At 45.8% G+C, this 24760-nt stretch overlaps 1 protein-coding gene across 4 annotated transcripts in view; it reads right to left on the bottom strand.

The window, feature by feature from the left end:
* The window catches only part of LOC137784714 (triple functional domain protein-like), a 72049-nt gene that overhangs the window by 3529 nt on the left and 43760 nt on the right, over window positions 1-24760 (bottom strand). The window contains exons 14-59 of one of the 4 annotated variants that reach the window (XM_068575585.1): window positions 23804-23995; window positions 23049-23218; window positions 20639-20813; window positions 20273-20468; window positions 19384-19550; window positions 19130-19249; window positions 18807-18998; window positions 18565-18714; window positions 18353-18467; window positions 17918-18033; window positions 17681-17803; window positions 17397-17591; window positions 17175-17290; window positions 16303-16369; window positions 16050-16159; window positions 15859-15928; window positions 15149-15238; window positions 14977-15069; window positions 14747-14858; window positions 14405-14595; window positions 14068-14169; window positions 12584-12613; window positions 11971-12116; window positions 11718-11817; window positions 11376-11619; window positions 11174-11281; window positions 10387-10580; window positions 10119-10289; window positions 7075-7170; window positions 6409-6557; window positions 6244-6310; window positions 5945-6048; window positions 5781-5850; window positions 5599-5688; window positions 5413-5505; window positions 4632-4682; window positions 4464-4541; window positions 4125-4316; window positions 3463-3643; window positions 3108-3359; window positions 2502-3010; window positions 1496-1743; window positions 1139-1277; window positions 1022-1049; window positions 726-888; window positions 59-180 (exon numbers count right to left, since the gene is read on the bottom strand). In XM_068575585.1, coding sequence (XP_068431686.1) covers window positions 59-180; window positions 726-888; window positions 1022-1049; window positions 1139-1277; window positions 1496-1743; window positions 2502-3010; window positions 3108-3359; window positions 3463-3643; window positions 4125-4316; window positions 4464-4541; window positions 4632-4682; window positions 5413-5505; window positions 5599-5688; window positions 5781-5850; window positions 5945-6048; window positions 6244-6310; window positions 6409-6557; window positions 7075-7170; window positions 10119-10289; window positions 10387-10580; window positions 11174-11281; window positions 11376-11619; window positions 11718-11817; window positions 11971-12116; window positions 12584-12613; window positions 14068-14169; window positions 14405-14595; window positions 14747-14858; window positions 14977-15069; window positions 15149-15238; window positions 15859-15928; window positions 16050-16159; window positions 16303-16369; window positions 17175-17290; window positions 17397-17591; window positions 17681-17803; window positions 17918-18033; window positions 18353-18467; window positions 18565-18714; window positions 18807-18998; window positions 19130-19249; window positions 19384-19550; window positions 20273-20468; window positions 20639-20813; window positions 23049-23218; window positions 23804-23995 — 6487 coding nt within the window. Of the gene's footprint in view, window positions 1-58; window positions 181-725; window positions 889-1021; window positions 1050-1138; window positions 1278-1495; window positions 1744-2501; window positions 3011-3107; window positions 3360-3462; window positions 3644-4124; window positions 4317-4463; window positions 4542-4631; window positions 4683-5412; window positions 5506-5598; window positions 5689-5780; window positions 5851-5944; window positions 6049-6243; window positions 6311-6408; window positions 6558-7074; window positions 7171-8326; window positions 9321-10118; window positions 10290-10386; window positions 10581-11173; window positions 11282-11375; window positions 11620-11717; window positions 11818-11970; window positions 12117-12583; window positions 12614-14067; window positions 14170-14404; window positions 14596-14746; window positions 14859-14976; window positions 15070-15148; window positions 15239-15858; window positions 15929-16049; window positions 16160-16302; window positions 16370-17174; window positions 17291-17396; window positions 17592-17680; window positions 17804-17917; window positions 18034-18352; window positions 18468-18564; window positions 18715-18806; window positions 18999-19129; window positions 19250-19383; window positions 19551-20272; window positions 20469-20638; window positions 20814-23048; window positions 23219-23803; window positions 23996-24760 lie in introns of those variants that run through there. The other 3 variants (XM_068575586.1, XM_068575587.1, XR_011077425.1) reach the window with 3 other exon arrangements.

Genomic DNA, 24760 nt, shown 5'->3' with positions numbered 1-24760 from the left:
CCCGTCACCCGTGACGAGCTCTGCGGAGGAGATGCGAGTGTATTTAGTTTGTCCTCACCCAACACTCTGAGGCTGGCGGACGACGTGACGCTGCCCAGCTCGTTCGTGGCGACGCAGGTGTAAACGCCGTCGTCCTCTGAAGTGACGCCGATTATCCGCAGCGTCGCCTCACCGGTATCACTGAAATGATTTACATTCACATTTAAAACGTCTTTGTCATCAAGTGCCGATGTCCCTGTTAAACCAAATGGAGGCTGAGACGCAGGCTGCAGCGGCCCAAAACATTACTGTTAGGAGAAACTCATACAACGAAATACAATCCCTTTATTCGATTTGGCCTTCGTCTTTTAAAATAGCTACGTGAATCTGTTTCTTATATAATATCGTAAAAGACTTAATGTAAAAAAAGAGTAAGTGCCTTTTCATGTTGCCTCTTTCCTGCACTTTTCTTCTTGCTTCTAAGAACGAATGCACTCGTCTGATCTCTCTGCAGCTTTTTTCTGTTGCATGTGTTTTTTTTGACTTTGCTTTGTTTCCATATAAGCTTTTCATTGTTGGATTTGTTTTGGATCCGTGTGTTGAATTCTGCATCGTTCATGAAGCTCCAGCACGTTTGTCCTGATGAAAATGTTTTGGGCCGTGACACCCTGCTGCTAAATGTTATACAATCTAAACTCCAGTCTGGCAGAGCTTCAGCTGAACCAACACAGAAACCGTTTTCTTACCTGTAGGCGGTGCTGAAGTGTCCGTTGTTGGCGAGGTTGCTCTGGTCGGGGCCCTTCCAGGTCACAGAGGCCCGGGGTCGACCACAGGCCTTACACCTGAGGGTGACGCTCTCTCCGTTGTCACACGTGACGTCACTCAGAGGTACGAGGAACTCCGGGGGAACTGGAGGGAAACAAAATAAAAAATAATGAAATGCTGAGATGATTTTTTAAAATTGTGTTCAGCGCTTTTGATACTATACGGCGTTTATTTCGTTAATCTTTAAATAAACACAATTCCACCAAGCCACACTTACCATCATAGATGTAGTTTGGATTTAGAAGCTGAAAAGCAAAAACAAAGCAGGTTCAGAGCGAGGAAAGCAGCGCGGGGCAGCAGCATCAACAGTCTCCTGACGTACTGACGAACGAACCTTTACAGAAACTTTATTGGCGAGGCCTTCTCTGGACTTCCTGTAACCGTTTTCCAGCTTGGTGTCTTTCTTTGCCTCCTTCTCCTTCTTCTCAGACTTTTTGCGGATGCGCAGGGTGTGCCAGGACGAAGGCTTCCTACTGGGACACGACAACACAGAGTCAAATCAACTTGTTTCTCTAAACAAGCAGGAGAGAGCACTGGATTACCTAATCCAACTTACTAATACATCAGATTGGTTTGCCTTCAATTTAAAAATCCATTCAGGAAAACTGCCTTTCACAGTAGAACGACCCAAAAAACATTTGAACAGAACGATAAAAAAACAACCCTTGTATTATTTTTCCAGAGCTCTTACTTCATGGATCCCTCGGGGCAATCGGGGACGATGGCCGAGGTGTGTCCCAGCACGAACCCGGGGATCCAGCCCTCGGCGGCGGGGCCCTGCTCCGTAGCCGCCCTGAACACCAGGAACATGTTCTGCTGGTTGCTCGCCAAGATCTGGACCACCTCGCCCTGACTGACGCTGATCTCATCCTCCTTCACGGCCATGTAGTCCTGGGTCACCAACATGGTGGATACGCTACTGCTGCTGCTACTTTCACTCTGCAGCACGGGGAGGAAGACGACGACATGAGGGAAACGGCAAGTACAAGCTCACATGGGTCTCTGGAGTAAAATGTCAAAACTTAAATTACAGGTTGAACTGTTGCCATAAAGACGTCTAAACCTATGGACTTGAGTGAGAGGAGAAGAAAAGAGGACAAACACTGGAAAAAGAGGTGTGATTTAGTTCCACTTGAGACAAAGTCTTCTGAAAGGATTAGAGTGAAGAGCGAGGAAGATTAAAAACAGCGGAATAGCGGGAAGAAGATGAAGAGTCCTGTGTTTGCTCCGCAGCTCCGGGCGAAGAAGAGAGGAGCAACGTTAGGCTGAAGGAGAGCAGCTCTGCTGAAGGACGTTTGTAGGTCAACCTCAAACGCCGGGAGGTTAGTTGCAGGAAGAGAACATTTCAGTAACACACCATGAAGACAGCGGCAGGTGAAGGACGGCCAAGAGGAAGTCAGGTGTTAGTGCAAGCTTTGTTAAAAGAAATCGAAAGAGAGCCTTGAAATGGAATCACAGAAGAGCCGATTGATCCACTAGAGGAAACACGTTGAGAGTGGGAACTTTTACGAGAGATTTTCTTCAGAGAAAGCTAGAGAGGATGATGCTGAAGAGCAGTGGAGGTTGTCAGAGATGCGCAGTAGGGGACAGATTAGTAGCGCTGGCTGCAGCGGGACAGGAGACAGACAGGACAGACCGGGCCTCCCTCTGCCTGGGTGTTAGTCGGTGCCGCACTGGCCTGCAGGTAGTAGTCTTACCCCATTACTCTGGGTGGACTGGATGGACTGCTCGCTGGCCGATGAGCACGTACTCATGCGGTCGGCTTCCTTGCTGTGTGTGGAGTGTCTGTGGGTTTGGCTCCCAGATCCAGAGCCGGTCTGGATCTGGTTCGAGTTCTGACGGACCGGAGTCTCTCCCGCCTCCCCCGGGAAGGTGAACGAGCCAGGCCGGCTGGCTGGAGAGCCCGGCATGGAGCTCCAGAATCCAGATCCGGACTTCTGGCCCGGGCTGGGAGGGGGAGGCGGGAGGGCGTCCTTACCGAAGGCAGGAGTGGCCTGGGGAGGGGCCATAGGGGACACGGCCCCCGGCCGCGGTTTGGAAGTGGGCGTGGAGGGCAAGGGCCCGACCGTGGCGCGGGGAATAGGGGCTACGGCACTGGCAGAAGCGGGGGTCTGTGCCGGGTCCTCTGGGGTCTGGACGGGGCGCTTGCCCTGCGGGCTACCCCCCGGAGGGAGCGGGGTGGTGGGGGCAGGACAAGGGGACGAACCTGAATCATAAGCGAGCAAAACTCACACCTCAGTCAAATCTTTCATTTTGCCGTCCGGGAAAAAAAACAAATTTCCTGAGTAAAAGACGTTGCGTACCTGACGTCTTGTTTGGGCCGTCGGGGTCGGCACCAGGGTGGTGACGTTGAGGCTGGGGCAGGCGGGAGGGCTGGGGGATCCTGGATGGCCGACGAGAGCCACCCTGGGCCGCTAAAGGGAGGGGGCTACCTTGGGGGTTTTCATCGCCGAGCCCAGTGGCCACACCGGACCCGCTGCCGCCTCCCATCGGAGCTCCCGTGCTGCTGGGGGCACACGAGCCACCGCTCGGCCCGACATGGTTCCTCTGATACTCTATTGGGGAGGTCGGAGACGAGGTCAGTTACAAAGGAAACAACGGCGGCTGTGTAGCGAAACAGTTCCTTGTATAAAGCTCTGTGTGTGTCTGTCAGCCCACCATTGAGGAAGTTGCGCTGGCCGTCGAGTATCTGGCTGATCTGAAGGGTCCAGACCTCACGCACCCCCGGGTGGGAGGAGTGAAGAACGAAGGACTCCACGATGCCGTTGGTCGACCGGGAAGTGAGGACGAACTTACAGGCATCACTTTCTGTATTCTCCTCCATCCCCAAACAGCTTACCTGGAGCGAGAGGGAGATGTAGCGTTGTAGAAGTGTATATATCCAAGTCAGCTTGAGGTAAATTATAAGCTTTAATTGTTATTCGTATGTTAATGTATTTCTCATTTATTTATTTTTGCACGTTTCCTTTTCCTCAATTCACTTAATCTTCCAAATTTCTTCCATAGTATGTATTTAATATTACAAAATACAAAAAAAGTGCCTTTTTAACCAGATGGTTATAAAAGCACTAATGAAGCACAATGGAGATTCTGTCCATGTTTTCTTAAAAAAGAAAATGCTTGAATTATTAGTATATTTACATTTTTAGATGAAAAGCTTGTCGTTCACTCAGGTTACTTGTAACTGGTGTTTTCACATGTTAGTTACTCCACCAGAGGGAGCTGCAGGCCCTTCATAACTGATGCAAATCCTTAAATCCACTGGCTTCCACTGATAGTGTAGCAGAGCGCATCCTTGGCGCTCATGTTTTCTCTGTTACCTTGATGCTGTTCTTGTAGAGGAAGCCTGGCAAGGAGGAACCTTTCTTCTTTTCGAGGAACTCGCTAAAGATGACCACCTGCTCAAAGAGGAAGACCCTCCTCTCCATCATTCGGCCGAGCGAACTGCCCTCCGGGTCGGACACCGTGAACGTGTCCTGCAGCAGGAGGCGGCCCTGAGCCACGATCTTCCCCTGGAGAGGGAGACGACGGGGATGGGGAACGGAAAGATCGAGTATCGGAGGAGAAGAGAGGCAGGATGAGTGTTTTTAGTAACAAGGCAATGATCTGTCGGTGAGTTGTCGCATTGCTTTCATTCAGAATCAGTGTGATTTTCTTACATCAAATCCCTGAAGCCTGCCGACATTCATCATGTCGTTACACCTTTTTGCCACGATGGACATGACCTCCACCGCTTTCTGCGAGAGGCACAAATGATCCAAACGGTTGATGGGATTGCAGAACAAGTTTGGCTTCATTTTAGGCGAATAAGAATTTCGTTATCTTACCTCCAGCTCCAGAGACTCAAGCCCCGCCTTTTTAGATTGTTTCAGGAAAGCCTAAAACAGAAAAAAAATGATGATGTACATTTTTAGACAGTGGATGATAGTGACATACTATATTACCACAAAACTGAAATTTCCGGGCTTTTACTTGCTTCAATCACTGAAATCAACCGGCGAATATATATTTGAGACAGTTCTTAAATTCCTTTCGCACAAACACCCACATACCAACGCAACGTTGGCAAACAGAAAAGGAAAAGTTGTAAAACTAAAAGCAACAAAAAAAGTGGGAAGATCTTGTTTTGTAGCCGGCGAGGTAACAAAATCAAAAATAATCAACAACACAGTTCTGGAACAAGAGAAAATATTATTGCACAAAGGACTTCACATGCCATGATTCTTGGACCCTTATGGATTTAACGAATATAAATAAATCGAGGAACGGACACACATTGGGACTTTATGAGCGCTTCGAATGTCAGGAGTCACAACTTGTTTTTCTCTTTTCACCATGACGGTGAATCTGACTGAACGATACTTTGATGCTCGTGGTTTCAGTAAAATGAACTAAATTGTGGGAAATTAAAATGACATAACGGCATGTAAAATAATACCACATATGCATGGGCATATGTTATAGTGGCAAGTAAAAGGGACCAGCATTTATCGGAGACTCTTCTTTTAATTGAAGTTTTTTCGGTATACGGTTGGTGAGACGAGACAAAGACGAGCACAGGCGACGGCTAAAGCTCTGGCGGCCTCTGCTGTACCGCAGCAAACCCACCTTGAGCAGCAGGTGGTACTTCATGATCCTCGAGACCGGCATCATGAGCAGGTGAGTGATCGGCAGCCTGTGTCCCAGCCGCTGCTTCAAGTCCTGCAGAGTCGGGGGTCAGAGGTCAGACGGCTGATAGCTTGGCACATATTTGCAACGTCTGATGATAGAATATTCAAAACAAGGGACTCATGCCTCAAAGTAGGTGTCAATGTACTCTGCGACGATGTGCTCCGACTTGGGCTGGTTTTGGCAGAACACTACATACATGTTCAGCCTCCGTTCCTGGATACAAAAAAGAACGCACAATTAAAGCACGATGATGTATAACAACTGGTGCAAATAAAGCAGCAGTTGGAAAACTTCTGCGGACGAACCTGTTTGAGAATGAGCGGTCCAAGTCTGTCTGGGTCCTCCAAACATTTCTCCAACTCTCCAAGAAAGAAACTAAATGGAGACAGAACGGAGGGAGGGAAGTAAGCTACTGAGCGAGCTGAACAGGGAAAGCTCTGTATTCTCCACATGTGTGTGTGTCACATACTCTTTGTGCCAGTCGTAGATCTGGTGGATGTTGCCAAACACGATTTTGTCTTTTCCCTTCATATCATCAGGGACACCATCCTCCTTCATCCGGCTCATGTAGCCCTGATGATGGAGACACGCACAGAGACAGTGAGACACATTCACAACAGCCAGTCTGGAAAGCAAATGAATCACAATCCTTTTAGTGACATTTGAAAAGTAAGCTGTGCTACTGTTAGGGAACCCACTCTAGAAAACAACCACACCGTCATATTTTCAGACCGTTTGTCACGTACAGCTGATGAAGCATCAACTCACCTCCACCACCAGGCCGAGGCCTTGGACATAATCTCTCTCCGTCTCCACCAGCTCCAGCAAAATGTAACTACAGAAAAAAAGAATATGAATGATTCTACGTCTAAATTTAAGAAATGAGCAGAGCAACCTCTGAGTGCGTCTGTGAAACAGGTGACGTGAGCGTACTGTCTTCTCTTGAGGGCGCCGGTCCTGCGCTCGTCCATCTCTTCGATGGGGGAGGAGGAGGAGAGGAGGGAGTTGTCAGAGGGGTTGAAGGAGGGCGAGCTGCTGTCTCCCTGTTCTACTGACAGGGAGCTGGGTCTGTCCTCCAAAGCCTGCGGCAGAGGAAAAACACAACGTGAACGAGAGTGTGTGTGACGCAGAGCACACACGACTCATGAAATGACTTTGCTTTGTTTCGTGTGAAATGACGCGTGCGTGTGTTGACTTCATAAACAGGTGAGCTGAATCCCTCATTTTCCTCAGTATACACCGCAGAGTAAGAGACTAATTTCTTTGCCATTTAAGTCTTCAGATCATCACTCGACCGCAGCGCACTGTTGGAAATGTTAAAGCTGGGCTAGGCAGTTTATTCAATAATAACATTTTAGCATATTGTAATTCAATGAGGCACCAGAGTCGGCATTTGAAAAAACAGCCGTATTTCTGCAGCTCTACTCTTTCCTCTGTCTGACTTATGCCCTTCCCACCAGACGACACACCGGATATATGTCTACGCTACAAACTGTAACCTGGACGAGAAAGTTATTCATCTCAAACATCGTCCTGATCGTGTATGAAGGGGACACACGTCCTCAAACGTCAAGCGCCTGTTTTCCTCCATCATCCTACCATCTTGCTTTTCACCAGCTCCTCGATGGCGCTCACCAACTCGGCAGCACTGGGCGTCTCCGAACTGGATGGACGGACCGACAGACGAGAAGAGGTCTGGGTGAAAAAAATTGAGAGATGAGAGCAGGGAGGAGAAGAGAAAAAAGATTAGAGCTCGACAAGACAGAGAATCTAACAACTAAATCTGCTCTTTGGCTGGTGTCAACACAAGTCTTCCTACAGAGCAGATAGTGATGTTTAAAGAAACCAGACTTTACAACTCATACATGCCATTTTAATAGATATATTAATTAAAAACAGAACATTATAAATCTCTTTAACAGACAATGAATGCGTCATCTGTTTTATGTGAAAACTTTAAGGCTTACTGAACCCATGAAGTGAGAGTCTTTATGCACGTGGAAGTTGGAAGAGTCCAAAAATGAAGATCAAAAGCTGCTATAGCTTCATATTATTTGATGTATGAAGGTAATTCCCAAGTTGTGGTTAAAGGCACAATGAGTAGGATGTGTCAGCTGCGATTCGTAAACACAATCAGCTCCTCCTCAGCTGCTCGCCAGCAGGTGAAAGCCGACCCCCGATTCCTCTCGTTTTGGGTCAGGCTTCGTCCGCTTCGACGTTTTGTGTCGCTATAGTTTGATTTATTCTGCGCCATGTCATACATTTTGTTTTTGACGCCCATAAACGAAAGAAGATACAAGAAATAAAAAGATAAAGACACTGCAAACACACTTATAGAAAATCCTACTCATTCTGCCTTTAAAACTAATTTAAGCTTTCTTCATTAGTTTTATGAAAAAGTGAATGTTTTATTTTTGTTACTTGAGCAAAAAATGACTCAGTGAAAATGTTTGTTAAATGTTCAATGCTGTCGTCTGAAGAGAAAGACCCAAAAAGATGTTTCCATACGTGAATTGTATCTGGAGGTTCAAACAAAGTGAAAAGGGAAAGTATATGAAAAACAAATCATAAAAAAAATGAAGAAAGGTATAAAAAAATGAGGCAGAAATCGCCAAAATCAAGATCAAATCAAGATATGGGGAGAAGAAAAAAAAAGTTCAATCTCAAAAAACGGTGATGGGGAGAAGGTCGGGGGGGAAAAAGTGATGCCTGAATGGAGGATGTTTCCGTTGCTTTCGCGGGTGATGAACAGCTTTTTAAACAAAAAGAAAGGGTGCCAACAGGCCGAGAATGAAAGAGGAATATGTATGCATGTATATATATAAATATATATAGTTCAGGAGACTCTCACCCTTGCTGTGCTGTGCTTCAAGACTTTCCCCAATTAGGTTTTCTGGGTGAGCCTGTGTGCCCTTCTGGCCTCGCCAGCGTTTAGAGATGCCAATTACTCGCATGGGTATGAGGTCAACGCACAGAGGGTAAAAGGGAGATGAGGACGAGCGAGCAGGGCAGGTGAGGGAGGGGATCGTGAAGGGTTGGAGGATGATGGGAACAAGGAGGGGGGTGGGGGGGCTTTTGAATTTTCACCTCAGTGTGGGGTCTAAAATTTGGATTACGGGAGCTACCTTCTCACCTGACGGAGACGCCGACTTTCCTCCTTGTATTTATAGTCTCATCTACTTTCTTTTCAGCTGCCAACCTTTCCCCAACCATACGAGCGATAAACATGCAGGAAAAAGCTGCAGTCCAGTGTTAGCGTAACAGACTCAAGCCGGTATTATAAAATTAAAAATGTCCTTGGAATTTATAGACGCAAATAAGGCATTGAAGCCTTCTGATCTGTACTGAAACTCCACATCGTCATTCATATAGATTTAAGAGCTACACGCATCTTCTCTTTATTTACATTTCCCCCCTAGAGGCCTTGCTCATCTGCCGGGAGACTCTACAGTGGTGTGTTGTAGAAACAGGGCAGAACGTACAAGTCAAAATCAACGAAACTAAAAAAAAAAAAAAAATGATGGAAGGAAACAATTCTCCACTAAAGAAATTCAGGAAAGTACAAAAGTTAGGAACGATTTGATGGGGATAGAGAAAGGTATATTTTAAAAAGAAGAAAGTCTAAAAAGAACAATTAATTTCCTTACAATCCAGAAACTGTTGTAGAAATTAAAGAATAATAACGCTGTAGCAAGTAGCATTTAAAGCTGAAGAGTGTAGGGGGAAAAAAAGGAGAGATTTAAAGATTTGACCGAGGGAAGAAACAGGGGGAATAGCAGGGCATTTCAGATGGAGAGGTATGGAAACTGAGACAAAGCAAAGACAGGACATAAATCAAGGTAATGCTACAGTGTGGCAAACAGCAAACGATACAACCAGGAAACAAAACAAAAGAGAAACAGAAATTAGTGTCAGAGGAGCCTTCGCTTTGGTCGAGGAGACTTGGAGAGCCTGAAACGTTTCATTGCTTTCTGCTTCAGAAGAGACGAGAGAATCATGCCAAGATAAAACGTTATGCATAACAACATCTAAGGAGTCACTTAAAACTGTGTCAGGAAGCAGACTGAAAGAAGCGAAAAATGTAACCGACAAGAAGTTCAAACCATAAGAGCAATAAAAAGAAAGAGGACTTGTATACAATATGATTCATTTGCATTTGAGAAGTTAAGTTGCTACCCTGTCCTTGAATCTACAGGATGTTTGATTGAAAGGGAGTTAACCCTTCCAGTATCATCAACCCTCAACCTACTGAGATGTAGAAGCTGTCTCCTGTTGACTATTTCTTGTAGAAAGCACAACTGTTCTGCTGCTTTTAAAGTCTGCCTTCACAGTAAAACCCAAAAGGGAAAATCCAAAATTGATGGAACAAAAAATCCCTGATAGTATCTAGGCTCATGTCACTATATATAGATTCGCCCAGGCCTCGTTCCAAAAAGAAATAACTTCTAACATCCTTCCTGACCTAAAATTGAAAGAACTCTACGAACCAACCTTGTAGCGTCGAGAATGTAAAAAGTCAAAAAGGTGAATACAGTTTGTGTCCCAGCTCAAAATCCTAATCTCTCCTCTGCGTCTCCTGCTCATCGCCTGTCCCTTTCGCTCCAACCCATCTCCCCCCCGCGGCGTCCTTCCCCTCTCCTCACCTTGTCATCCTGTGAGTCTGGCTGCAGCAGGCTGTGCTGCTGGATGGCCATCGGCGGAGGCAGAGGCACCGAGTCGGCGCCCTCCTCGCCCTCCTCCTCCCCGCAGCTCTGCATGCCCGAAGAGCTGGACTTGGACAAGGTGCCGCTCGACAAGCCCTCGTTGCGAACCCTCTGCAGCGACACACGCGGGTGACAAAGTGTGGGGATTACATCACAATACTTTACACGGCCGCTTACACGACATCGAGAGTGTCGCGCATCCACCCACCTCCTCCACCGTCTCGTCCTGGGGCGTCGCGGCGCTGTCGTCCGAGTCTTTCTGGGAGCCCATCGTCATCTCCCCGCTCTTCCGCACGTCGCGGCTCTTCTTGTGCTTGTGCGCCAGCTTCTTCACGTGGCCGTCTGCCTTGCCGCTGCTTAGCCGGCGCACAGGGCTGGTGAGCCACTTCCGCAGAGTGTTACCTTGGAAATAAACCACCGCTTTAAGTCACAGTCAGCCATTTCTGACTGGAAATCCAGCGATGCTCTTCCAAAACAACCAGACACCATGAGGAAAACAACATATTTCTACCTCGCAGAACACAAGATGTGCTGGTCTACTGCTGCTTCCATCGGTTAGTTAGTCTGCGTTATTGCTAGACTCACGAGTGTTTTGAAAGGGTTGGTTCTGATTCATCAAATCACACAATAATAAAAACACATTTTCAGATCGAGGCAGCGGTAGAGAGCAACTCCTGTTTTCTGTAGGAGTCTTGTGGCTTTGGCGAGAGCATGGAAAACAGCTTCAGCTCCTCCTCGGACTGTAAGCTGTCTGACGGTGAGGTAAACCAGTGAAAGCGTTCTAAATAAAGCGTACACTGAAACCGATACTGATTTCTTTAGATGGGCCTCCTTTTAGGTGACTAAAATATGTTTTGCTTTACTGAAAGAGGATTTGTGAAACTGGACATAATTCTGATGTAATGTGCTGATACTGTTTAGTTGACTTGGTTGTGAGACTTTTTCTGGGATTTCAGACGAGCAGACAACAGTTAGTGTGACACAGGTGACCATACCTGGCCGTTTCGGCCCTGGCGAGGTGTGGGAGCCGATGCCATGACCAGGCTGGAGCGTAGCCGACGACCCTGGCATGATGGAGTCATTGCTGCACACTGACAGAGTGTCTGTGGAACACAGAGTGGTGTTATGGCTTTAAAATGTACATCGTGATGCAGACACACACTCAAAAAACGGACCAGTCACGCCCACATTCTCCACCTTTGTGGTTGTAAATGCCTTCCATCTCCATGGAGGAGCGGGAATGGGCGATGCAGAGCATGGAGCAGGGCACCAGGCCCTCCATGGCCGGGGAGCGGTCCGTGGTCCGGACCAGGCACCAGTCCGGCTTGTCGTGGCAGCGCTCCAGAACCTCCACCGTCTGGCCGCGCCGCACCGTCAGCTCGTTGCTGTTGCTGGCCATGAAGTCGTGGATCACCACGGTCAGCTCGCAGCCACCGGAGAGCTGCGGGAGAAAGGATGAGCATCACAATAACGACCTGGTTGGGGATAGTTCTTCTGACTGACGTTGATCAGTGTGTGTGTGTGTGTGTGTTTGCTCACCTTGTCGCTGTCCAGTGTGTTCTGTGAAGTGCGGGATGCCAGAGAGATGGTGTCTGGTTGGCTGCTGCCTTCACCCTGACTGTCCAGGTCCTCTCCATCCCTAATACACACACACACACACACACACACACACACACACACACACACACACACACACACACAGAGAGAGATCAGTGAAGGCTGTGGGCTGAAGCATCAGCGTGTATGTGATTGATGTGATTCCCTCTGAACATCCTGAATTGTAGGTGTTTACCTTCCCCTTCCCTTGTGGTGCTTGGCTGTCGTTGTTTTGGGAATATGAATGGGCTCCTTGAGCGCGCCTCTCAGGTGAATGGTGCGCTCCTGAATCACCTCCCGGATGTGCTTGATCCAGTCCTGCTTGTTCTCGATGCTCGACGACTGTCAGTTTGGGAAATAACGGAACGAGTTCAAGAAGTCAAAGCGTTAAGAGTTGTCGAGCAATTAACTCTCCTTGGAATTCTTGTTTCACACGAGTCTGAAATCACCTCTCGTCATCTCTTATCAGCTGGAGTAAATCTTATCTTACATCATCCCCTCCAGGCGTAAACAGTGGTTCCCAACCTTATCCGATTAACTACCCCTCACCCTCTTTATAAAGTTTTGTTTCAATTCAGTAAGACTTTTCTCCATCTTTGGAGCCTTCGTTTGTCCTTGCAGACGTGCGAGAAAAAAGCTTTTTTTGAGAATTCCAGTAAACAGAGTGAGTGACATTCAAAAGGTCATTTTGGGGGTGAAATATTCTTTAAAGCTATCTTTCACGAAGAAGGGTGAGGATAAGAGGTGGCAAGACTTTGTGTTTCAGACTGGTGTGTCTGAGGGCGTGTTGTGGGATAGTTTGTACTCACCATGGCTCCGTGTTTGGATCCCTGACTTAGCTGGAAAAAAAAATGTATAAAATAGAGAATTTCACTGGTTTGGTTTAAGAAGATCAACACATGAACATGATAGAAACGCACAACGCTGATAGCTTGCCTCGACAGCAAACTGTAGGCCAATTAAATTGCAACGAATTGTGTGTGTGTGTGTGTGTGTGTGTGTGTGTTAGTGTGTGTGAGAACATGTGTAGTTAGTAATGAGACACACTTCATTGACAAGGCACATACAATGCGACAGCTTCTCAGTGGTTAGTTTTGTGGTCAACATGTAATAAAGAGTTGTAACGCGCAGAATTAAAGTGTTGGGTTTTGGCGTCAAGCTGTTCCAACAGCTGACACACATTGTAATCCATCTGCGACAATGTGAGACAGGAAACACACAGAAGAAGTTTGAAAAAATGGGGGGAGGGCTCGAAAAATTCACACACACGACATAAAATAAAGCAATGCTTATCTAACTTCTACATTGGCGTTGAAATGATTAAAAAGTGCATTTTTCTGGTGGAGAAAGGCGAATACTCGTCACTTTGACAAAGTGGCACAGAGCCAGGACGGGAGCTTGTGGGCGATCAGGGGTTGAAATCAGTGTCAGCAGCGTTGGAGGAAGCATGTCGGCCCACAGAGAGAATTAGAGATACAAACATCCACCGAAAACACAGCCCCAGGTATGCAGATGTGAGTTTGTTAACAGATGGAACAGAGCAGAATCGAACCGGAGGACAGAAAAGGAGTTTGTGACTACAGGAAGCTTCTCAAGCGATCAAACGAGACGTCAGCGAATACACAAAGGATTAGAACACAAGACGAAAGTATTTAGATGCATTACTGAAGTCAAAGAGATTTACTTAAGTACATGAACAGACGATTTATGAGGAAAATGTCCTTTTACTTAAAAAATAAGTAAAAATATTGACTGTGCAGGAAAATGTTTTACAATTATGAATGATGTTTTTGGATTAATGTTACTGCTGCATTAATGTGTAGGTTGCATAATACTGCTGTAGATGTTTCTGGCTGTGCTAATTGTAAGTCTTTTACATACTGATGGGTAGTTTTTATCCACAGAAATGCTTCATATTCTATATGATATATGTTTGTAGCAATCTTGTTCTCTGAGAACCACGTGGCTTTGTTTTCAAGAGTTTTTTTTAAAAGGTTTATTCAGATTAACAAGTAGGATTGGACAGAAAAGGGACGAAAAACTGTACGCTAACGACAGCCGTTAGACAAATGTAGTGCGGTCAAAAGAGCAATATCAACCTTTGATATGTAGTGGAGTACAAGTATAGAAGTAGCAAGTACCTATACTATGTACTCAATGACAATACTTAAGTAAATGTACTTCATTAGATTGAGTTATGAATCTATTATAAAAAAACATTTAGAAAAATGTACAATGTTAATTTCTTTGGTTTGGTTTTTAGAAGGATTCGGAGAGAGGAAGTCCGTTTTACCTTGAGCACAATCTTGTTGTCAGAAGTCGGCGTACGTCCCACCCATAGAGCAAACTTGCAGGGGTCTCCTTCAACATGCTCCGTCACCCCCAACTCTGACGTCTGGGAAGAGAGAAGGACAATATGAGAAGACGTCAGCAGTAAACCCGCTATATTTGAAATGCTCTATCTCCAGATAAACAGCTCATTCTAAGCTCACGAACACAACAAACTTCCTAATATTATATTCCATTTCTGCCAATAGATCCCCATAAATGCAAACACACTGTCCCTTTAAAGCAGTGAAGCAAAGAAAACCTCATATTCTAGTCACTACATACAGGTCACTTTCACTTACAAAGAGTTTGCTCTTGTAGATGTATTTGCTCCTTCCGTTCGAGTCCTTGACCTCCTTGCTGAAGATGAGAGACATCTCGAACAGGAAGAGGTGGCGTTCTCGACCCTTACGGATCAGAGTCTTTGGATCCCAGACCTGGAACGAGTCCTGCAGAATGAGCTCTCCCTGGGATTCGAGGTTTTCGTCAAAACCTGTGAAAAGCAGGGGATATTAGCATGAAAGAAGAACACAAAACCCACGATGCCAGATTTATGAAGAGCCGTTATGTAACAGAAATACAACCCACAGTAAAACAATAACACATCCCAGCAACATAAACAACAAGGAGTGCGTGTTAATCACCTTCCAGCATAGAAAGGTGCATTGCATCGTTGGCTTTCTTAGGAACACTGAGCATCACCTCCAGGCCATCTTTGATCTCTCCTTTGCCTTCTTCACAGCAAGTCAGCAGCTCCTAAACACACACACACACAGACACACACACACACACACACAGAGACAGAAACCATGACAACAAGCAACTATGGAGGCGGCCACAACAGCAGCAGTGAGAGTCGGTTTGGAGGGTTTACCTTCAACAGGAGCTGATATTTGGTGATTCTCTGCACGGGCTTGATCAGATAGGAAGAGATGGAGTTGGCCAGTCGGTGCCTCTGTTGAATTTCCTGCATGCAGAAGAGCGGTAATGTGATATCACAGAGGCGACGCGGACCGTTTGATTTATCAAGCACAGGTGATACTCACATCAAAGTAGTTCCCAGCATGCTCTAGGATGAGCTGTGTGGAGTCGGGTTTGTTCTTACAGTAGTTCACATACATCTGGAACTTATCAGCCTAGATGACGAGAGAAAGAAGTAACGATTATTACGATAATAAAAAAGCAATCGATCACATTTACAAACGACTACCTGTGAGCTTAAAACGAACAGGTTTATTTTACTCCAATCCAGAAACATTAAAGTGTTTTTTTTTAGGTCACTATCTATCATCGTATGAGGTGACATGGTTGATGATTAAGCCACAATATTAATACTGTATATCTGCCGTATTATGAAATTTGTGTCTGTGGGAACGTGAATGCAGAATCAAGTTAACCTAACATCTCCAGTTGACTGTTATAATGAAGTAGTCGCAGAAAATGCTGTGTGTTTGAGCTCGACACAAACCGCTGCCGTTCATGAAAAATGCTTCTTTAAAACAATCGTTTTCTGGATTTTTGGTTGTGGAACAAGAAGCAGCAGCCGCAGTGAGACAAAGAGCTGCAGGCGAGCTACTTTCACTTTCACTGTTTTGCAGACTAATGCCGAGTGCAGCATGAAATCAGATCACGGTGGCTCACAGAATGGTGAAAAATTTTGCATGATGTCTTAATTAAAAATACACTGGTGCAGCACAACATGCTAAATTATGTTATTGAATGGCAGCTTTGAGCACACTGAACCAACGACACATACCCATGTGACAAAGCAATGCCCGACATCCTCTGGTAGCTGCTCGTATTTCTCCAACTCTTTGAGAAAGATGCTGAAAAATAAATTGATTTAAAATGGCGGAAAACAGCAAATAAGATATTTTCAAAATGAAAAAACAAACAAAAAACATTAAGGTCGAGTGTCGCAGATGTAGTTTAAAAGGTGATTCTTACTTATGGTGAAATTCATAAAGGTCCTGCATGTTTCCAAAGATGATGTGCTCCTTGTTGATGATTCCTGGAGGAATCTCCTCAACTCCACTGGTCATCTCCCACAGGTAAGTCTGCGAGGAGGAAGAGGAAGGAGAAGGAGATGAGAAAAAAAATTATCAACAGGTTTCTGATACATTTCCAAATGTGCGAAAAGTTGTTGCACAACTCCGACAAGAATCAGTTCAACAGTCGTGGGCTGAGAAAGAGAACTCACATCCATGCACTCCCTCAGGTCTCGCACGTAGGCCTTTTCCGTCTGAATCAGCTCTGCCATGATGAACCTAGCGAGAGAGAGACACACACACACACACACACAACAATTAGCAATTGTCATACGGCCCTCATCTCCAGAATGATAAATCGTCACGCCAATAGCTCTCTTTCTCCTTCAACTAATGAATAATGGAAGAGTTTTGGGCCATAAAACCTACACGACCATAAACCAGCCACGGGTGACCGCTCATGATTTGTGCTGCTTACACACACACACACACACACACACACACACACACACACACACACACACACACACACACACACAAAATGACGCAGTCTCCTTTTCCTGTGTACTACATTGTATATTCATTTGTTCTCCACTGTTGTGTCTGCACTTATTGTGCTAGCACAGCACAGAGGAGGCTGATGTCTGGAGGAGGAGGTTTTTAATCACGCAAAATCCATTATGTGCGCATATTTACAATGAATTCACTCTTTTACTTGGAACCACTTACAACTATAGAGTAAGTAGGGGTTCAGTGTTGACATCACTGTTGACAAGGACACTGACGGGCGCTGTGCTGCATATTTTGGGCACTGAGCCAATAATTTAATGACACGTCCTTCGGAGCAATAAAACCTACTTCCAACAGGAGGAAAAATACTGTGAAAATGCTGACTTGAAGGCACTTCAGGTACTGTTCAGGAGTGACGCTTCTAGCTGTGCGGGCTAAATGCTAAACCTTTAGGAGGCACGACCTTCTCCACCTCTTGCAAAATTAATCTGAAGTAGCAATTCTATAACTTTTTGTATGCGTTACGTGGAAAAAGCTAGAAAAAGTATGACATAAGCAGGAAGTGGTGACCTACTCCTTTCTGCGCGCCGACTTGCGTTTCTCCTCATTTAGCTCGTGAGCGGCATCCCGCAGCTTGACCTCTGACCCCGGAGCCGTGGCTGGGATGATGTCCAACTGGAGATCCTTACTCTGACGCAGACAAAGTGAAATATTAAGGCCATTTCAAGAGACGGACAGAATGTGAATCATCTGATTTTCTACGCTTCCAATCCACCAAAACGCATGACCGACGTACTGCCTTGTTCGAGTCCGAGGAGATGCCCAGGGCTTTCTCCAGGCTGCAGCGGTACTTGTCCATGCGCAGCGAGAAGTCTCTGTAGCGCTTGTCCACAGCAGTCACCCATTTCTTGATCTCCCCGGCGTGACTGTGGCCTTTCTCGCAGAAGCCGTCGGCCAGCTGGATCAGCAGCTTCACGCGCTCCTTGGTTTGCTGGAGGAGAGGGGAGGAGTGTGTTATATGCACACGCACAGGCAGACACACTGTGACATGCTTGTGTGTGTGTGTGCTTGCGTGCCAACCTTGGCTGTGATGTGGAAGTCCTCGTGCTCCTTCAGCAGCTCCTGCGTGTGGTGGATACTCGAGCCGGTGGAGGTGTGTGTGGACAGGTAAAACTCCCCGGTGTCGTGAATCCACTCCAGAGCCTGAAAAAACACACCGAATGCCGGCATCGTCAGATCGTATGACGACAGAGAGCAGTGCGAGTGTGTCACTAAAATGTGTATTCTCTTCTCCTTAACTTAACCGTTTGTAATTACCTGTTTGGCACTGCGTTCAAACACCACATATTGCTGACACTGGTCCAGCCGCCGCTTCCTCATGGTCCAGAAGTGGAGGACCCGGTTTTCTCTCTGTAGCAGCTCATTCAGGATGTCTTAACACAACGGAAATGCACCAAATTCAGGCACTAACCACCCAGTGTGAATCCAAATTTGTTCAAGAGCTTTTCTACCGTTGGACATGTTGGCTGTAGCAGAAGTACTCTCATCACTGAATAGACCAATCTCTTTTTAGGGAGATTCAAGAGTCTCTTCTTTGACACATGTTAAATGTATAAACTTGATATTTTACATATAGATATATATAAGCAAAATAAAAAAAGGAAAAAAATTAACATTACTACAATAACTGTCAGTGTTGGTTTAGTCAACTTTGCAACTTTTTTTTGAACACTCAACTTTTTTCACACTTACTTTTAACCTGCTGTTCAGGTGCTTTGACGTGGCTCAGCATCCCGGGCATGTTGACGCTGTTCCTGTGCATGTACTTGAGGAAGACGTCTGCGTTTCGTCTTGCCAGAGTGCACGCCTGATAGAAACATCATTAACGCACGCACACACACAGAGATCAGAGATGTAACTCCATACTACGTTAAGGGTTTGCTTTAATTTCGTTGTATGCTAACCTTGAGGAAGGCCTCCTTCTGCTCCAGGTGTTTACTGATCATGGGGCTGACGTGGTCCGTTTCACAGTTGGGTCCCAGTTTGTCGGCTCCTCCGCACCAGTCCTCTTCCCTCTTATATTCCTGCTCCAGGCTCTCCAACACGCTGCAGACCTGTCGAGACCGCCACACTTAGTCTCGGGCAAACACTGACGTTTCTTTTTTCGAGTCCAAATGACTGCTGGACCCTACATGGGGTCTCCTACCTGTTCAGAGGTCTTGTAAAAGGCCACCGAGGCATTGACCAGCTTCAGTCGGTCCTCCATTTTCAGCATGAGCTGCTGCCAGTGGGAGGCCACGCTCTCTGCACAGTCTCTGATCAGGTCCATGTCATAGTGGTTTGCCTGGAGCAGAGCCTCCGCCTTCTGCTGAACCTGTAGGGCACTCTGGTGAGTTTTCTGCAAAGAGGGAAGAGGTGGGGAAAGTATGGGGTTAGAATGACTTAAAATAATCAGCAAATCTACCTTCAGCGTTTCTACGGATTACATAATTAAGAGGAAAATGTCGGGATGAACAAACACTGTCTCACCTCAATGGCGTGTTGAAACTGTTCGTGCTCCCTCTGCAGTTGCTCAGCTTCCTGTAGGGAGCTGGCTGTTATGAGGCCGGCGTTCAGCATCGACTCGCCGTTACGAATCCAACCCAAAACCTGAAAAAAAAACAGGGACGGTGTGATCAAATATCGGCAGTCCAACGTCCCAAGATCTTGTACGTATCCCGAGAGATGCAGACTCTTGGCCTGCAGGTGGTGCCCTGTCGCAGTTTCAAGACCGAGCGCTCTACCTGTTTGACTTCAGCCTGCAGGTGTCTCAGCTGGACGCACTGCTCCAGGTGCCTGCGGTGCTGCTCGGCTGCTAGATCGAGTTCTTGCTGCTTCTCGTGGAGAAACTCCAGCAGATCCTGGACCCGTGTCGCCATGTCGACGTCCCGGTCGCACAGCAGCTCCACGCCTAAGAGGTAAGACACGCTTTAACGTTTGGATGGATCACAACAGACCTGAAGCTCTGCCTGCGATTGCATCTAACTTGAAATACTCTGACGGTCTTAAATATTACTCACATTTGCATTAGTCTTATAAAACGTCTTATCAGTATGTGTGAATAAAACACGTGACATGATGTAACCATTCTTTGTGCGGTTTTAAAGAGCACCTATTAGCATGTGAGATCACAGGTGAGTTATTATGGTGAGTGAGTGGGTGCCTCTCATCACAAACGCTGACCGAATCTGCCCCGAGACACCTACACAGTATCAATATTAAACTAATGTAGCCAACACAGAAATCTGTGCAGCAACAGTAAACAGGAGCGCCGTCCTACTTTAACAATCAGCTGAATGCTGACTGATGTGAACCGTGTGACAGTCAAACATCTCATCACTTCTACTTTAAAGCATTTGAGATTGTATAGCTTATCATGGCAGCATCAGGGAGACATATTCAGTAAAGTAGCGCGTTTGCAGATTTCAGAAGACATTTAAAAGTCATTTTAATGCCTGAAAACAATTCAAGAAAAAAGAAACGTTATTTCCAAATGGACGGAAAGAAAGATAATCAAACTGCAACATGAAGGAAATAAACTCAAGGAAGGTGACTGTTAATACAGACAGATTATAATGTTTTGGGTTATTTCAAAGAGCCGTACAGACAGTACAGGCTGTGGGGTGTTCTCACCAGAAGCCTGGACTTCGTTGACGTACTGCAGCAGCTCCTGGCCCTGGTGGATGACATCGAAGGTGAGGTTGTTCATCGTGAGGGCTTTGTCGGCGTGGTGCTGCAGCCTTTGCTCGGCCAGCGTCAGATCCTCTGTGTCAAACTCAGTCATCTGACCCGTCAGCTCCTCGTTCCACGACTCCAGGTCGGAGATGATCTGAGCAGGGGAAACAGGATTCCACTTTTCAGAGACAAACACCTTGAGAGCAATTTAACGCTGTGGAAAGGCTACTTCCACACAAATATGTATTAGGATATTTTATTTAATGGTATCCTTAACGTGTCTTTGCTTTACTCAAACAACCTCTCCTAGCCAAGCAGACTCACGTCAATGGCGTCTCTCTCGAAGATGCGAAGCTGGAGGAAGAGCTCCAGTTTGATCTTCCTCTCCTGGAAGAGCTCCTCCATCTGGGCCTGGGCCTCATCCAGCTGCTGCAACACACTCTCAATGTGGTTGATGGAGCTGTTGTGCGGCGTCTTGTTGCTGGAGATGGCAGAGTCCCTGGAACAGACAGAGAAATTAAGCAATAAGCTCCGAGAGGCAGCGTTGTGCGCTTAGAAAAAAAAGATAAATCTATAAAGTGTTGGGCACGACGCCAAGTGAACCTCGCTGCTCTAACAGCCTGCAGCAGCTTATTCAGCTGTAATATGGCAAAGCAGAGGAAAAGTTTAGAAGTCAATAGTTAAATTAGTGGAAAGTTCTGCCTGAAGAAAACTATTTTACTTTTTTATATATAATTTTCAAGACATTTTAACGTATTTAGTCAACCTTGTCCTCTTTTTTGGGGGGGTTGACTAAAAGTCTGTTTAAAGGATTAGTCTAGTTTTCTTCCAAAAACTACATGAAATATCCACAAGATGTCCTATAATATGAATCATACTGTCTACTATTAATACACAAGTACTATCCTGTGTCAAGATAAATCCTCTTGTAGATGATTACTTTTATTGAAAGGATTTAACAGTTCAACGAACCATCCAGTATTTTTCTTTTTGGTTATTAGATTGCTTTTTGTTATGGTCTTATTGCACCAGATTTATTCCAAACTAAAAAAGATTTATTCTAATAAAAGGCCAACAACAGTACAACGTTGGTGAACGCCATGTGGAAAAGTGAAACAGGTCAGTGATACAGATTCTGATTCAGATGCACGCGTGTGTGACGCATGAACACACAGGACACCAGTGAGTTGACGAAAAGCAAAATATGAGTAAGCAAAGACAGCGGAGGTCAGTCGGAGTGGCTTCAGGTTGATTATTCAGCGTGAAAGATGCACTCTCACACTCAAATGCATGTCCATGAACGCACATGTGCGCATACACAGCACAGAGTCGCACAGTGATACACACACACACACACAAAAGGTGTATAGAGTTACAGTTGCCTCCCGGGGAGACTGCCACAAAATTAGACACGCTTATAAAGCAGACTTATGTAAGAATCCCCTGTGGAGCCGATGCACCAGAGAGAGGTAAAGAAAAGGTAGAGAGAGAGAGAGAGAGATGCACCAGAGAGAGGTAGAGACGGTAAAGAAAAGGGAGGGAGAGAGAGAGAGAGAGAGAGAGAGAGAGAGAGAGAGAGAGAGAGAGAGAGAGAGAGAGAGAGAGAGAGAGAGAGAGAGAGAGAGAGAGAGAGAGAGAGCAGGGGGTGGATGAAGACGGAGGATGAAGACGAGGGACTGGAACATCCTCGGTGTAAAAATAGTTGGAGAAGGAGGGTCAACTGCATCCACCTCTCCACCACCTCCTCCAATCATCTCAGCTTTCTTTTTTTGGATTTCTTGCATCTCAATACTGTCTTTTTAAAATGACGCTGCCTATTTCTTGTGCAAATCATTTACATATTCACTTCACACACATTTCCATTCCAAACGTCTAAACTACGCTGCCAAAGCTCTATTGAGCAAGACGATTATGTAAGAAGACCTAAAACGTTTTTTTGAACTGTTTATTTTTTACATCTCCATCGTCCTTCGTAGACCTCGTTGACTGCCAGTTCCTAATCAGCTTTTTTTCGTGGGGCATATCCAGATTACCGCCAGGATGATTTTAGAAAGTCTGAACAGCAAAAAAAAAAAAAAGATAGGATTTCTCCAGATGCGACCCCATCCGGCAGCTTGTTCGTCCGGTGCGATGGTGTTGTGACTCGACAGCGTTTCTGTTTTCGAGGGCGAATGCTTCCTCGTTGGAAACCCGCATCGCGAGCATGGCGACGTCGTTACCACAGCAACCAATGCAGATAGGTTGGGGATGTCTGGACACACAAATCCGATCTGAACACTTGCAAATAAAAAGTGCGCCAGTCCGTGAGTTAAAGAGTTGATTTGAGAAACAAATCTGTCTCGACCTGCAGTGTGAACACGGCGGCCTACTTGACCCAGAAGGTTACTGTTACGCTGTCGCTTTGTTCTCTCTCTTAATAGATTATTGGTTTAAAGAATTGGTAAGTTTATCAGTTTCACTCCCTTATCCAACTGATTTTTATTTTGCAGATTATTCTTTGTTTATTTGCTAATTTGTAGGTTTTCATTTAGTTACACTTCTAGTTTTAAAACAGTCTGTCATTGCACAGAAAACACACGTGTCCTCTGTTGAAACAATAAAGAAGTCATACAGCACCAAATAGCTGAAAAGTTATCTCAGGAGACTCATGAAAAACTTGTCACTGAATCGACAGCTCAACAGACTTCTTCGATGCAACACATTTTTACTTCTCGGTGGGTCCGGTGATCTCTACCTGAGCTGCTGGATGAGATCCTCTCCCTCCTTGATGACGTTGACGGTGACCTGCAGCGTGGTCTGCTGCTGCTGGCCGAAGCGTTTGATCAGATCCTGGACGGCCTCCACCGACTCGGCGTAAACGTCGTCCAGCAGCTCCTTTTGGAGCTCCTCCAGCCACGTCCACAGCTACGGGGGGGAAACGCGGAGGTATGATGCATGTTGTTTTACAGCACAACGGTGGTTTGTACCATTCATTGTTATATCAAATAATGAGGTAGACTTATGAAAACACACATCACTTGATGAACTTGCACTGAAGCTCACACTGGTCGGCACCTCCTAAAAATCCTCACTCTGGTCACATAATACACACACTGTGATCACACACTAGCATGCAAACAATCAGCAACACAAAGTTGCTGACACTTTTGCAATCACGAAAGCTGTTTCACAACACTCACAGAGGACAGCTCAGTGGCTGCCATCACTTCTGAATCCCTTGCCTCCCTCGAGCCTCATCTCAACGTTCACTTAACTCGATGTTGTTTCCAACCTTTCTCCCCCAAACTATTCTCGTTTACGATGCGAGGCCGGTGAAATGTCCACCTCTAGGTGACTAACTCTTTAAAAGCAAAAACAAAAACACACACACATACTCCATTTGATCTGATAATTACTTCCCTCTTGCTCAAAGAGCACTGTAATAACTCTCATCCACACAAACACACAGCCCACCATCCACTCCAGCATTGCGTCATCCTCCCTGCCTACCTCTTTGACGTGCGTGTGGAAGGCGACAGACATGTCCAGCAGGACTTTGCGCTGCTCCACGCGGCGAACAAAGTCTTGGATTCTGTCCTCGAGTTGGTGGGCGGCCTGGTAGATCTCCTCTGGGTCGCACTCTCCCGTCTGGGCCAGCTGCTCGGCCGCCTCCAGCAGCTTGTCTGCATTGGTGTACGTATTCTACACCGATAGAGAAAGGGATGGCTTAACCCAAGGCGACGATGTAATACAAGTAAAACATATTAGGAACACGAGCAGAGAGAGAGAGAGGGGAAGAGCTGAGGCGCAGAGAAAATGATAAACAGGATATGAAGGCGACCTGGTCACTGATCGAGTCGCGTGATAGTAGAGTTACACAGATATAACTAGCGAGAGGAAATGGAGACAGAGAGTAGGTGAAGAAGGTATTAGAAATGAGGAAGAACACGCTACAGAAACAAATAGAGGTGGGATACCAGTTCAAACTGAGAGCTCAGAGCTGCCATTCGGGGAAAGTATTATCACAATGGTGTCAGTTTTGAGCAGTCGTGGAGTCGAGATCCGTTACTTATGTAAAGTGCCAAAGAATTCTCAGCGGGAAGTATTAAATGTTCCATTCAAACACCTTTGTAAGCTTATCACACCCTCTAAAATGTGTTAGGAATAATAAAATAATACATCATCGAGACCGTAATGTCAAACTAACGCTCATGGGGTTTGATGGGCATTTACAGGAACTTTAGTGGGAACAGCTGCACTAAGTGTTAAAGCCAGACTATCGCAGCCAGATGTGATATTTTGGGTTAGTGCTTTAGGCTAAAACATGCTGTAAAGTAGCAGAAATTAATATCTATATCTATGTTAATTTGCTGACATAAGCAAGCTATGGCTAGCCAATAAGCGTTAGCTAATTAATTTACTGACGAAAGCTCCTAGTACCACAAAGCCAAAGCCCGGGGTGTAATT

This window comes from Clinocottus analis, unplaced genomic scaffold (assembly GCF_023055335.1).
Source record: "Clinocottus analis isolate CAN_PGR_092001 unplaced genomic scaffold, fCliAna1.0.p SCAF_14, whole genome shotgun sequence".
NCBI lineage: Eukaryota > Metazoa > Chordata > Actinopteri > Perciformes > Cottidae > Clinocottus > Clinocottus analis.
The sequence above is the reverse complement of the archived record's forward strand: the minus strand, read 5'-3'. Positions and strand labels throughout refer to the sequence as shown.